The following is a 14,878-nucleotide window of genomic DNA, read 5'->3' as shown; positions in this document are numbered from 1 at the left end:
ATTTTGGGATAACAACATACAGTAATTCAATAGGGACTCTGAAATGGGTCGGCAGGCAAATCTGCCAAGTCTGACCATGATTGAATTTGAACTACATATCGGGGAAAGAAAACAACCCCAGGCAAATCTGCCAAGGCTGACCATGATTGAATTTGAACTACATATCGCCCCTTAATGGCCACTGTAAATTCGCAATTCTCAAAGTGTATACATTTTGTGAGGCTTTAAAAACAGAATTAGTCAAAACATAAAGAAAGAAAAACCTTTTCAACAGACTTGCTAGATTGTGTCTGAGAAAAAACGTCGGGCGTAAAAGCTACATTTTGTGAGTATCATGCAATTGAGAGAGTTTAGTAAATGCAACCAAAGCACATTTTGTTTGAATGTGGGAATCAACGAAAACTTGACAGTTGGAGCCAACTACAGTACGGTGCCTCAAATACTGTACATCAAATGTGATCCTTTCAGCCTACTGTAATTCAAGAAAATGTCTACTGTATGCATTATCTCCACATTTTGTGATTTTTTTGGGGGGGGGCGGGGGTAGATTTATTTGTATTATTTGGATTTAATAAACAAAATTAACACACAAACAAAACACATCCGCACACACTCGCACACGCACACGCGCACACACCGGATGAGCCCCCGTCCCTTCCGCCTCTTTTCGTCCGGGCTGGCGTGGTTTCCTTCCGGGCTTGCTGAAGAAAAGTTGCGGGGAGGTTTGAGACGACCGGGGCTTTCGACAGAATGGACAGCCAGGGACGGAAAGTGGTGGTGTGTGACAACGGCACCGGGGTGAGTTTCGAACCTCGTTCCGTCGTTTAGTTGAACCGTCGCCATTTTCACCGCTTTGAAAGAATCAGGAAGTGGAGCCTCAGTGCTAACTGGGCGTGTGGCTAACTAGCTGGGCTAATTTTCATTCATCCAGACGTGACACGGAAACCGCATTTAGAGACGTCGCTGTTATTTCCCCTCAAACTGAATCTCCTAGCGCAAACTCAGTCACACAAGGTTGGCCATCAAAATAAAATCATATCAAACGGGAGCGTGTAGCTATACAACCACTTGTACGACTGCAGCTAGCCACCTAGCCTGCTAGCTTTCCAGCTGTCTGTCTGCTGTTTTCCGATGGGCAACGGAAACCTTTGATGTGGTTTAACGTCACCTGAACGTCCACATTTTGCGAACTGAATATCCCTGGGCCAAATTCAAACAATTTTAAATCACTCGAATCCGACTTGTGATGAACATTTGAGGTTTTTCAGCAGGCTTTCAGCATAGTTGTCTTAGGCCGTGTCAGTTCAATTAAGGTGTAACCTTTTTTTCGTCCGCCACATTGTGATTTATTACTGTTAAAACTGCTGACGTAATATTTTCCCTCAAAATGCGTGTAATTACAATAAGCATAAGTCAGTTTTTTTTCGTATCGACAGAACCACCAGGAAGTGGTTGACTTGTTAAATCGTCACGTATTGTGCACGCACAGCAGCCCTACCTGCGCTTTAAGGCATATTTGAGCGCTTTATTTGCGTTAATCGTGTTGGCTAGTTGTAGTTTTGGTGAATTAAAGCGTCAGCAGTTGGCCAATTCGCATGATGGTATGTGGTTTGCATTACAGTACTGCGGTGTGCAGGAATGTCATATGGTTGACCCTTTCGCAGAAGAGACTTCCTCTTGTTGCTTGTCAGCATTGAAACAGGATGTTACAGAGCATTAAGCCTTAAAAAGACGTTTGTAGTACAACGTGTCATCTGTACACCCTTTTAGCGTTGACTGTCAGTAATTTTCTCTTCACTGCTCCGAATTTTTAAGTGTGTTTGGAAATGGAAGGAAAAGACAAAAACTTGACATATCAAAGAATCCAAATGCTGTTTCCTCAATGTTAACATGGAGCACTATTTTTAAAGACATTAAATATTTATAACATAAAAGAAGAAACTGGCTCTGAAAGTGCTGAACCTTAAAACGATACCAAAATCAGTCTCATAAAATATACTTTTAAAGATGTAGAATGCAGCTTTGAAAGTCCACACACCCCTTTTTAAATGGTGTTATTATTTTTTTTTTATATGCTCAGTTTCTTGTTGTCCTTTTTTTCCTGGTGCAATATGGCCTTCAAAGAAAATCTTAGCCTCACCCACACCCCACCTCCCTTTCATTCCCTTTTTCTCAAAACATCTTGTATGTTGATGTTCTTAGAAAAAAATGTTTTAAATATATAACCATCACAGGGTTTTTTTCTGGCTCAAATTGAGCCAGAGGTAGTCCCATCCTGACCATGCGACACAACGTCCATGTATACTGTAAATTCAACTGAGTCTCTTTCTTTTACAGGAAACATACTTAAGAGTTACAAGAAGAATATGACTATTATGTTAAAGCATTAATTTATTAAAACTTGCATTGGAGAATGATGGGTTCATAGCAAGTGTGGTGGGTCACTTTTGTTTGAGACACTCATCGATTATTTTGAAGCAGATACAGGTTGTCTTTGTTGTGATGCTCCTAATTGGAAACGGATTTACCGGTATGTCGCCGAAAACCCACGCATTTTTTTTTTTTAGATTGGTGAAACCCCAGTAATCATGGTGATTAATTAGTTTGAAAAAAAAAATCCAAACACACTTTAGAAAGCAGGCTCCATTATAGTAGTTGTGCTGTCTGTTGTGCTAAATGTCATGTGCTTAAGTATCCTCACAATTTCCTTTTGCAACTTTTTTTGTTTTGTAGTTTGTCAAGTGTGGCTATGCTGGCTCCAACTTTCCAGAGCACATCTTTCCCGCCTTGGTGGGCAGGCCCATCATCCGGTCCACGGCCAAAGTGGGAAACATTGAGATCAAGGTACACAACACCTCCTATTTATTCGTTCATGCCAATTAAAAAAAAAAACAAAGAAACCACCTTCATTCATGAGAGAATCCTTTATGTTCTCAACCTTCCACCCTGAAAAGCCACAATAAAAATTGATGATTCTGAAAAACTAACATTGGCAATACATGAAAAGTGCAAAATACAATAGTTATTACATTTAACTTCACCAGTGACGTATTATTGAAAATGTAATTTTTAATTGCTTGTATCACAAATATGTCTGTCTCATCCCATCAAGTGTGAAACGAAACATCCAAACAAATCTTTTTATCTTATTATTTCTCAAAATGAGTTGGATGCTCTTTTTTTTTTTTTTTTTTTTTGCCAAATTGTGATGTCATCAACCACATTTGTGTTTGGCGTTATCCCACACGTGCAGAACTGCTTCACTAATGGATTAATGTAATTACGGAGCTTGGTGATGAAGTTCTGCCTCCATGAGCGAAAATACAGATGGTGTCTATATGGGGGGGCCTGCAGGTTCACGCACATTTGTTTTTTTCTGGGTTTGACAAGTAGGCTGCCCCTATTTCTGCGTCCTAGTGTCTGCCAGCGAGCTCTTCTGTATCCGCCATTCCACAAGAAGTCGCTCACCTGCTAACAACCCCCTGACCTCCGCACCGGTTGTCCTGGCTATGGAATCCTTAAACACAATTGGAGTTGGCCTGCGGTCAAAGGGGGAGGATGATGGGCAGTGGCTGATTAAAGCATTTCACAGACATAGTTAGACCTCTGGAAAGGGTATTAAAATTGTGCAAAATATTGCGTAATAGCTACATTTGTGTCAGGACTTTTATTTAAATGTGTGGTCGTTCTTAGTTCATGTTGGCACGTTATTTCGTAGTTGTTCCTGTTTAAATTTGCTTATGCTGGCCGCCAGTATGCAGTTTTCTGAAAGTAAAAAGTATTTTGAAAATCCTTTTAAATGTATTAACTTTAACATCATACCTGTAAATAGTTAACTAGGTCAAGTTATGTGATTTTTCTTCCAAGCTCCTCTCACTGTTTACAAATCTTTGTTTTGTTGCTTTTGTTGTTTTATACACACAAACTTCCTCCTCCTCCAATCGTCCCCTCCCCCACCCCCCTCCCCGTTGAAGTAGAATTCGCACAAGATGGTGAGTGTTGGATGGCGTGTGCTCCCTTGCATCATCTTGCCTGCCTGTCATGATGTGACCACTTTCTTTGCTCTTTGTTCTTTCTACTCACACATTTGAAGGCTTCGTTTTGACCTCATGAACTCGGTGCGAAAGGATTGTTTGTATTTTGGAATGAGTGTCAGCTCGAGGTTAGCCAATTTCTAAAAATTCAATTCCATAATGTCCTAAGCCACTGAAACATGCACAGTTTGAACATCGTTTTCTTGTTAAATAATGATGCAATTAAAACGTATAGCGCATAAAAGTTAAATAAAAATGGAACCCCTAAACTCACTGAGTAGTGCTTCCTGGAAAGTTAAAAAAAATTATCCTTTGACACAGTTACTGATGAACACGTAATTGGCTGAATATGGTATGTCATAATAGAATGGATTAAAAAAATAAAAAGGTCTGAACACCACAAAAGAGGATGATAAAACAGGATGTTCGCAGAGAGAAGTGGCCACTGATGTTCCCATGTCAGTGTCATCAGGAGGTTTCAACAGAGATGCAGAGGAACTGGAAGAGTCACAGAAAGGCATAAGAAGTCGATGCCCTTGGGAATTTTCATAGTTCAAACACCTGTTGTGAATTTTGCCTTGCATTCAGTAGTTTAAGGAAGGTCAAATTAAATTGCCCTTTAAATCTTACCGTTGCGGATCACCCTAAAATGTCACCTACATTTTTGTAAATAGCTCATATTTTGAATGCCCGAAGACATTTTTTACATGACACATTACGGTATTTTCTACATCTGCTACATTTTGTTTCGACAGTCCGACACTCTTTAAAATTTTGAGACCACACGGAGAGATGTCAGAAATCAAAACTGCAAAGGATAAACTCATAAAATGGCCGCCATCATCATCATCATCGGTTAGAAAATTTCCAGACTTGATGTTGGGACTAGATTTAGTTGCTTCACACATCTGACGAACATCCCGGAAACAAAAAAATAAAGTATTATGTGCATGCAGAGTGATGGTGCATGCTGGAGAGTGTAGTGCAAAAGCAGACAGTTGCGTGATGGCATAGTTTGACTCCAGATGAGTTCCAACCTGATACTCGCAGTTTGCCCGGTTGTCCTAAAATGAATTTGGACTATAAAATTAAATCTGGGTCTATTCACCATTCTCCTTTTCAGGATTTGATGGTGGGGGATGAGGCCAGCGAGCTGCGCTCCATGCTGGAGGTCAACTACCCCATGGAGAATGGCATTGTGCGCAACTGGGACGACATGAAGCACTTGTGGGACTATACGTTTGGCCCCGAGAAGCTCAACATCGACTCGCGCAACTGCAAGATTTTGCTCACCGAGCCCCCCATGAATCCCATCAAGAACCGGGAGAAGATCATCGAGGTAGGCGAACGCATGCAATTCAGTTTTTTTTTTTTTTTCTTCCTGCGACGTAGCCGTTCGTCTCCCAAATTTCTCTTTACATTGAGTTGCAGAGGTTAGCGGTCACATAAATGGTAGAAAAGGTTTTGGGCTGATTTATCTTGGGCTCGACAGGGGAGTGTAGGCTTATTTTTATATACACCGTAAATTGGGGTCAAGGCGCCTTGGGGAGGAGCTAAGTTTAGCTTGGGTAATTAACGGAACACGTGACAGGAGAGTCTTCGCCGAGCTTTTACGGGCATTGTCAAAGGGGATTTATCTTATTTTAAAAAATGGCATGCAGTTTTGCAAAAACCCCACGATGTCAATATGCACACATGCCTGATATTTGTTTTGCGCCCTCTGCAGGTGATGTTTGAGACATACCAGTTTTCAGGAGTCTACATAGCCATTCAAGCCGTGCTGACGCTGTACGCTCAAGGTATGGACCGAAGAAATTCAGGGTTGAATAAGACTGTTTGTTTTAATGAGCACATCATTGTTTTGTGTGTGTGTGTGTGTGTGTGTGTGTGTGTGTGTGTGTGTGTGTGTGTGTGTGTGTGTGTTTTAACAGGCCTTCTGACCGGCGTGGTGGTGGACTCTGGCGATGGCGTGACGCACATCTGTCCCGTCTACGAAGGATTCAGCCTGCCCCACCTGACCAGACGCCTGGACATCGCCGGGCGGGACATCACCCGTTACCTCATCAAGGTGTCACTCTCCACACACCAGTGTTCAACTGCAAACATATACATTTTTAAGTTTGGTAATAAACTACATTTTTTTTTGAAAATGGAGAAATGCAGTCAAATGAGCAAATAAGGACTGTAACTTTTTACCTTTTTTTTTTTGATGTATTATCCCCCCAAACTGGGCAAATAGTTTCCCTTCTTCTTCTCACGGATGTTGGCGTTTCCCGCAGTTGCTGCTCCTGCGAGGATACGCCTTCAACCACTCGGCCGACTTCGAGACGGTGCGCATGATGAAGGAGAAGCTGTGCTACGTGGGCTACAACATAGAGCAAGAGCAGAAGCTGGCGCTGGAGACCACCGTGTTGGTGGAATCCTACACGGTAAAGTGACGTGGGAGCAAGGTGGTCTTTCTGGTGGTGTGTTGTGGCTGACTGGTTTGTGTGTTATGCTGCCCTCACATGGGCATTATGCGCAGTGCTACGGACACTGAAGCATCGGGCCTTCCTCATAGCTGTTAAAGCAAATTCTCAATTTTGCTGGATCCTCCTCATTTTTTCCGTGGTTATGAATAGAGGTCAGGAATTTGACCCTGGAGCCGAGAATGTTTGCAATTGAGTTTTGAGGGTAACGTGTCAGGTCCGAGAGAAGATTCTTCTTGGTTCAGGAGGTGCTTGATGTTTTGGTCTACAAGGCTGATTGCTCCTTTCTTCGAGGAGGAATATATAAAAATCAACCTTATAGAATTTGTATTCAGGAGGAAGAGAAGACCGTTCTCAATGTTAATGCTTTCAAAATGTCATGGAACTTCTGGGGCATGTTCCGAAAAGGTTTGAACTGTCTCTAATTTCATGACTATAAGAACTAAACTAACTCAAAAGTTACTGCAACTGAATATAGAAATACCACAAATGTCACAACCTGAAAATTAAGTAAAGTGAATAACACGTAAAAAAAAAAAAAAATCAACGTTTTGATGTTAATTGACAAGCAAGCGTAAGACCACTGACCTAATGGCTGGTAAAAGCCTGCTTAGTCTTTCAACCTCTTCAGGTGGCGGCCTGTGGTTGAGTTGACTTTTACACCTCCTGAATTATTAACCCATGTTGTCCTTCTTATATTAATTCATTATTCAATAGATGGACTCCTATGCACAAGTCCAGCTGCTTAATGCCACCCAGTGTTACATTTTATTTACAATTGATTCAAACTTATTAAAGTTCAATTTTGTGAGTGTTCTGGATGTGATTAGAAATAGTCCGGGTCATATACAAAAAAAAATAGGAACGTTTGTGATGTGTTCAACATAAACGCAGCTGTGTTTTTTTTTTTCTTTCATAGTTTGACAAGCAGCATATTTGTAGCCCGGTGTTTACCCATTGGATGACTCGTGGCCCCTTTGCTTAGAAGCACAGCTTTATATAACAAGCTTGTACTCTTAAATTAACGGGCTTTGTTGCGGGGGCCGCTGTAAACTTGAGATTCAAACATCTGGTGGTCGGCGCGGTGGTGCTTGTCCGCCAGCCTTGCTTTTCTTTCCAATGTCTTTTTTTTTTTTTCCTTCCTCCCTCCCTCCAGACCCACAGAATTCAAAACCATGCCTTGGCCAGCGAGTGTTGTGTCTCTGAGCTCAGTTTGTGTGTGTGTGTGTGTGTGTGTGTGTTGTGTGTGTGTGTGTTGTGTGAGAGAGTAGAAGAGTGCGCTCGTGTGTGTTTGGGTCCCCTCGAAACAAGGAGAGCAATGTGAGAGTGGCCCGTGGCATCATTTCCTGGGCAGCCACCTTTGCAGCAGCAGCAGCAGCGGCGGCTTCCTATTCGCTCAATGAAGCCTTTCTATAGAGATGCACACATACACACGTACTTCTACAAGTTGTGCTTTAGCGTCAACATTGTGTGTTTTCGTCTGCCTGTTCTCTCATGCGCGCGCATGCGTTTTCATGTACCTGTTCCAGTCTGTGTGAGTGCTCTTGTGTGTTCTCAAGCGTGTACATGGGTTGTTTTGGAATTGTAGTTTACTTTGTTACACAAAACTGAGTGACGTTTTTTTTGGGGGGGTCTCGCGTTCCGTAAGTATGCCATACATTTGAGGATTGATTGCTTGAAATCTCTCGAAATGTCACAAAAAGTTGCCAGATTTGTCACAAAACGTTGCCAGATTTGTTGCAAGGCACATCTTTGAAAAAAAATTGTTAAGATAGAGGTTGCCAAGTTTTCATCCCCACACCCAAGCTCTGGTTGTCACGGTAACGAAAGCCAGGCCTGGCATTTGCGTGAGTGTGTCACAATACATCTTTATTGATACGTCAAATTGATTTGAGTCTTCTAAGTTACGATACCACTGTATTGATATTACACTGGCTACCTTTTACATTTGCATGACTGAAAGCAGTACCTGTAGAGTTCCTAAAGCTTTTTTTCCTGCTGGAATTCTGTTAAAATGGCTCCCCCCCTTTTCTTTTTTTTCTTTCCTTTCATGTCCGTCCTCCCTCCCACGCGTCTGCAGCTGCCAGATGGCCGTGTGATCAAGGTGGGCGGCGAGCGCTTCGAGGCGCCCGAGGCCCTCTTCCAGCCGCACCTCATCAACGTGGAGGGCGTGGGCGTGGCCGAGCTGCTCTTCAACACCATCCAGGCAGCTGACATCGACACCAGGTGAGGGGCCGGGCCCGCGACCGGCGCTTCCTTCCGTACCTGATACGACGGAACATTTTGAACAAAAATTCTTTTCTCACCAGGCCCGAGTTCTACAAACACATTGTACTGTCGGGGGGATCCACCATGTACCCGGGGCTGCCCTCGCGACTGGAGAGGGAGCTCAAGCAGCTGTACCTGGAGCGTGTGCTCAAGGGGGATGTGGACAAGCTATCGGTGAGAAAATCACTTGTGGTTCTGCTAAAATAACCATTAGAGTCCACAAGCCGGAGTACAGCAAACTTTTGCTCAGACCCACTGTGAGTAATTGAAATAATTATGGTTGTAATTAACTTTATTGATAATTTAGACCCTAAATATAACAACACCAGCATACCTTTCAAACACATTGATGCCTCCTGTGCACGTTGAACTGGTGCAGTGCCCTCCCCTGCCAGCAGGTGATGCCCTTTGTCCAATGAGTATAGGAATTGGTGTATAGCTGGTGATAAAATAGTTGTTTTGTAGCCCAAGTAGTAACATCTAATTAGTTCAGTGCATAAATAAGTTGACCACTGTTCATGTTAAACTTGGTAAAAAACACATTACAGTAATCCTGTAAAGCAACTGTTAACAAGAAGGTTACCACCTTAAAACATAAATCCTTTAGGTAGAAAAAAAAAACACTTGTTAAAAACAACTAAAACAGTATTTAATTTGGGGGAGTCCATGGTGGTGTATAAATAATTTAACATGTAAAAACAATACACTCAAAAACAATGTTAATTGGGTTTGGGTGTAAAAAAAAAAAAGGTCAACACTCTTAGTGATGAGTAAAACTTGACAAATTGGACAATATTTTAACAACACTCTCATTTCCCCTAAAAAAAAAATGCTTGCTAAAATGCCAAAGAAAAAGCACACCTTGGCTTGAGGTCTCGTTTTTGTCCAAATATATGCTAATTTGTTGTCTAAGCATCTCAGCTATGTATTTTATAGAGTTGCAAGTCTCCAGTATTTACAGAATCACATATTCTACGTATAACCTCGATTAGTGACATAATCAGATTAAAGTTGATTTGCTTTGTTAAACAACAATACAAGACACTATTTGGATGTGAGGTAGCCGAATTAATATTTCCGTTCACTTGGGTCACCGTCTTCGCATTCTTCACTGTACTATCTGTGACTTGAAAGGCCTCGCCCGGTGAATGATATGTGTGCCAGTTGTTTGCTCAGCTTAGTCAGTCTGCACGTTGGGTGGCCATAAAAGATCGTGCATAAATGTTTTACAAGCACATCATTTCTTTTCTCCAAATATCACTTAAACTGTAACTGTTTGTTACCGGTCATGCGTGTTTGGTGTTTGCAATAACAGAGAATCCTGTTGTGGTACGCATCGCACTTTATGTGAAACAACCCAATTTTGGACATTCTCTGTCTTTTACGGAGAATCGCCTCCTGGCTTGCCACCATAGCAGCAACTTTTTTCTACAACCAAAATTAACATTTGTCTGTGGAGACAAATTGTCCCTTTGATGCTTCCGTTTTTTTTTCCCCCCAATGAATTTGGTCAGCACGTTAATTCATAGTGGTTAGAGTAGCATAAACAGGATAACTGAGCTACAATCAGGGATGGATCGGTTTGAATCCCCCTTAAGTTTTGTGGCGATTTCAAACCGTGCCGTCTCCTCTGACGTGGATACTTGCAAATCAGGAAGTGTCTAACGTTCACTTCCTGCCTTTTTTTTTTTTTTTTTTGTAAACAGAAATTCAAGATCCGCATCGAGGACCCTCCCAGGCGGAAGCACATGGTCTTCCTTGGCGGGGCGGTACTCGCCGACATCATGAAGGACAAGGACAACTTCTGGCTCACCCGCGAGGAGTACCAGGAGAAGGGGGTGCGCGTTCTGCAAAAGCTGGGTGTCACCGTCAGATAAAAAAAAAAAAAAAACACAACATCCTCCACACACACACACACACACACACACACACACACACACACACACACAGGAAAACATACACACAAAAAATATATCTATTTATCCTTCTTCTCTTTCCCACTGTCGCCTTTCCCCTTTCCCGCTTTAATCTTTCCTAGCAAACGGTTCCATCTTTTTTGCACAATTCCCATATAGCGTTTAAAAAAAAAAGGTTGATGTCACCGTCAATTTACCGAGAAAGTCGGGGACATCTTGAAGGGAAGCCTACAAGTTTTTTGATATCACAATCAGGGTCCACCCAGCATTTTTTTCCCTGCAACTAATCACATTTTTTATGAGCAATTTGTTGGGTTTTTTTTTCTTTCCGGGGAGAGGGATGACTTTACTTTCTGTCATTGCGTTTTTGCCGTTTTTTTTTTTTACCCTCTCCTTTGTTGCAGTGCACTACTACCATTGTAAATTGAGTGTAACCCTGGTAACAGAAGTTTGGTTTTAATGAAGTTGAACTCTCGTCAAAGCAGCGTTTTCCCCCCCAAGTTTGGGTGTCCTTCCTCGGAACGGTGGCGATGAAACCCAAATTTGTACACAAGTCAGAACGCACCCGTTGTCATTCCAAAAAGTATCTTGACGTCAAACACTTGTCAACCATATTGTAAAACAATGAAATACTAAATATGTCGTATTGGATTAGTTCATCTGCAGTCATTGATAACTTTGAAACATCCTGTGTCGGACGCTCATATATTGAGAAAGCCAATTCACAATTTTATAGATAATTTATGAATAACAGCAACAAAAACAGCAATAATACTACGACTCCTACTAATTATTATTATAAATGAAAACTAAACCTATTGTCAGTCATTTGTTCAAAGCCCGTGCTTGTCGAGACTTGGTGAACGAAAACAACATCCTGAGAGTCTCAGCTTGTCGAGAAAGCAAATCAAATTTGAGGAACTGTGGTCTTAAAAACAAACAAACAAAAAAAAACATACGTACATGTTAATGGATCCCCAGAAGAGACGTTCTCGACATACAAGGCTTCGAGGTTACGCCTGTGCAACAAGCTAGTGGTGAGCAGCCGTATTCAACGCAATACGTATTGTTAAGCTATGCTAGTGCAATTTTACAGTTGTAAAGACAGTATTTGTATAAATACGCTTCGAGACCATAAATATCACATCAAAAACAAAGTATGTCGTATTCAAGTAGTTCATTGTGCAGTCATTCGTCATCTCGAAACAACATTTACAGAGGACATTGTGTAATTTGTAGTTTTATCGCTAACTTAGCCATCGATTTCAACCATTTAACGACAGTCCCGATATACCACATTTCGAGGTTATGAATCAATCTGTAGCGAGCTAGTAGCGACCAACCAAATTTGACAAAACCCGAATTTGTAGGAACGTGCTGTATTCTTTTGCTCTGTTATGCGAATGCTAATTCTAGTTGTAATTACGGTAAATATTTGTACAAAAGTCGAGAGAGCCCAAACAATATATAATCGTATTCTTACCCTGCTGTGCTAACAAATCCATTAACCTACCATTTGAAACATCTTAAATCAGTACAGTTGTAAACATAGAACCCTCTGTACATTTTTGTGAGCCGGCCTGCTCGAAACATGTCTTGTGTTTATTTCTGCCATTGAAACGGGGCGTTATGTTGTAGTCGGACAATAAGCAGAGCTGCGGTGTTGTTGGATGCACAGCTTAGTCACATAAACGCTACGGCGAGCCCTCGGTTTACATTACCTGAAGTGGTTTGCAAACCAGGACATGGAGTTGTCTATTATAGGAACAGGAAGTACGGTTGTGACTGAGCGTAACGGCGGCTAACTAGCTCCTTCTTCCGTCGTTCGAAACGTTGCATGTCTGGAGCGCCGTAAACAGAGTATCAAGTTTGCAAATGTATTCCCAAAAGTGACCCCGAAATGGTGTGGCACTGGCTCCTTCATAAAAATGTACGACCCCATGAAAAAAAGTTGCGTTCCGGGAAACTCTGTCTTAAAGGAGCTCACACACAAAATGAAAGACAACAAAGAAGCTTGCTTTGACTTATTTTGTGTGATGGTACTTTTCAGCGTGAGGGGGTGTTAAATATGCCTTAGTGTTGATCAAAAAGGCCTGGTGTTGTATATTTCCTCAAAACATTGAAGGTTTAAATGAAAAAGGCTTTCTTTTTTTTTTTTTTTTCTTTCTTTCTTCGAGTCCCCTGGCGTGACCTAGAGGCACTTGACCATGCTATTTTTTTTTTTATAATGATTTTTGGATTGTATATTTTCTTTTCCTCCTTTTCCGTGGATGTCTTATCCAGTGCCAAGTGCAGTTCATGTTTGATTGTACGTCTATGCTCGAATTTTTTTTTTCTTTTCTTTTGTCGCCACCATTTTGTTTGGACACTGTTGTTGTTCATAGCATAACTGCCTAACGCTGATTTAAATAAAGAAAAGTGATTTATAAGGATGCCTGGCTTGCTTATTATTAGTCCTCTTACGTTTGACTATCTGTAGTTCCATCTGTCCATCATTCCTCTCTTCCAATTCATCCATGCACCACCACCCATATTTCAACCACCCATCAATAACATCTTTCATCCACCCACCACTCACTACATCATGTTCCATCCATCCTTCATCCACTCATTCACTTTCATCCCATCTGTCCCCTGATTTGTTCTGTCCATCATCTATCATTCTACCCATCCATCTCTCAGTTCATTTTTCCATCCATCCTTCGAGTACTCACTTTACACATCACTCATTTCATCCATCCATCTATTCCATCTGGCGTCACTTCCATCCTTTATCATTCATATAATCATTCCTCTAACCCATCTTTTGTTTACTCTGTCATTTGTCCATCCATCCATCGGGTCATCCATCCTTTGTCCGTCTCGCTCGTCCATCGTTTCATCCACCATTTATCCAGCTATTGTTCATCCAGCTATTATAAGGCCTGTTGTCCATTGTCCAACTAAGATTCCATCCAAGCTTTATCCATCTATCTCATTCTGTTCATCCATCATCCATCTATCCCCTCTATTGCTCCATCTATCCTTCAGTCATCTGTCACTCTGGCCATCCATCCCCTCTGTCGTTGTTGTTCACCCATTTTTTTTTTCCTTCTATTGATCCATTCATCCTTTATGCATCTACCCCTTGTATCGCTTCATCCATAATCCATTTCTACATCTATCGCTTATCTATTGTTCTGGCCATCCTTCATCCATCTGTCCTATCATCCGTCTATGTATGTACCTGTGTATATATCCATCTATTGCTTGCTAGATATTGAAAGTAAATGGGTGGAGGAAGAACTGGAAGAGTGGCGCCAGCAGAGGAAGAGGGTGTCTTTTCCTTGTCTGTGACAAAATAAAAAAATAAAGCCCTCTCCGGCCTTGGTTCCATTTTAATCCCTCCACTCCCGCCGCCACTTCCCCGGAGGCCATGACCTCTTACCTCCCGTTTGAAGTTTCCCTATCCTCACAGACAGGAAGCGAGGAAGGTCATTTGGCACTGGAGTGACTTGTCGGCTATTTTCATTCTGCGATGGCATCTTTTTTTTTTTTTTCCCCCCATCATCTGGAACACAAAAAGTCATTGGTGTTTCAAACAAGCTGGTAAGTGTTCCTTTCAACCAGAGAAGAAACACTTCTTTCAAAACAAAAAAACCCCGTACAATTTCACGGACAAATTACATGTGTTGCTAAAGCTCATGACACGCTCCATGAACCTCAGGAACAAGTGACTCAATACTCGCTTGTATTTAATGTTTGTATCTTTTTTTTGTTTGTTTGTTTATTAATGAAACAAATGCTTGCCTTCAAGGAGAAAAATACAAGACTTATTTGTTGTTTATAAAGCAGGGTTTGAAAAACTCCATTCAAGCACAAAAAATACATGTTAGCTAATGATATTTCAAATCTGAAAATGTTTACATTAAAGACTTTCACTGAAATGACGACGGGGTAGTGAACGTCACCCGTTAAAAAAGACTGCACCGTGCATATTTTTTATTCATTTATTTATTTATTCTAAAGATGCCAACACTATGAAGAACACACGAGTAACATAAGGTAATGATGTAATAGTTGGACCAAAATATGGTTCATTTCACGCTTCCACGAAAGCTATACAAAAAACAGTGACGTCATGAATGATTGTGGAGAAAAAAAATTGTTTCAGCAAGTTTTTTTGTTTTGTTTGGGGTTTTTTTTATGCCCC

At 41.3% G+C, this 14,878-nt stretch overlaps 1 protein-coding gene across 2 annotated transcripts; it reads left to right on the top strand.

Annotated features, from left to right (window-relative positions):
* The first annotated feature begins 649 nt into the window (after positions 1 to 649).
* LOC109526693 (actin related protein 2) lies at positions 650 to 13,115 on the top strand. Of its 2 annotated transcripts, XM_019888138.1 has the most exons (10): positions 650 to 798; positions 2,734 to 2,844; positions 5,158 to 5,373; positions 5,761 to 5,833; positions 5,966 to 6,102; positions 6,314 to 6,463; positions 8,583 to 8,728; positions 8,812 to 8,944; positions 10,477 to 10,673; positions 10,705 to 13,115. In XM_019888138.1, the coding sequence occupies exons 1-9, from the start codon at positions 751 to 753 to the stop codon at positions 10,645 to 10,647; spliced, it is 1,185 nt and encodes a 394-aa protein (XP_019743697.1). In that variant the 5' UTR covers positions 650 to 750; the 3' UTR covers positions 10,648 to 10,673; positions 10,705 to 13,115. The 2 variants fall into 2 exon arrangements, with proteins under 2 accessions (XP_019743697.1, XP_019743696.1); XM_019888137.1 differs by having other exon boundaries at positions 10,477 to 13,115.
* Positions 13,116 to 14,878: the final 1,763 nt, after the last annotated feature.

The sequence above is a fragment of the Hippocampus comes genome, unplaced genomic scaffold, assembly GCF_001891065.2.
Source record: "Hippocampus comes isolate QL1 unplaced genomic scaffold, H_comes_QL1_v1.1 scaffold136, whole genome shotgun sequence".
Taxonomy (NCBI): domain Eukaryota; kingdom Metazoa; phylum Chordata; class Actinopteri; order Syngnathiformes; family Syngnathidae; genus Hippocampus; species Hippocampus comes.
The sequence above is the reverse complement of the archived record's forward strand: the minus strand, read 5'-3'. Positions and strand labels throughout refer to the sequence as shown.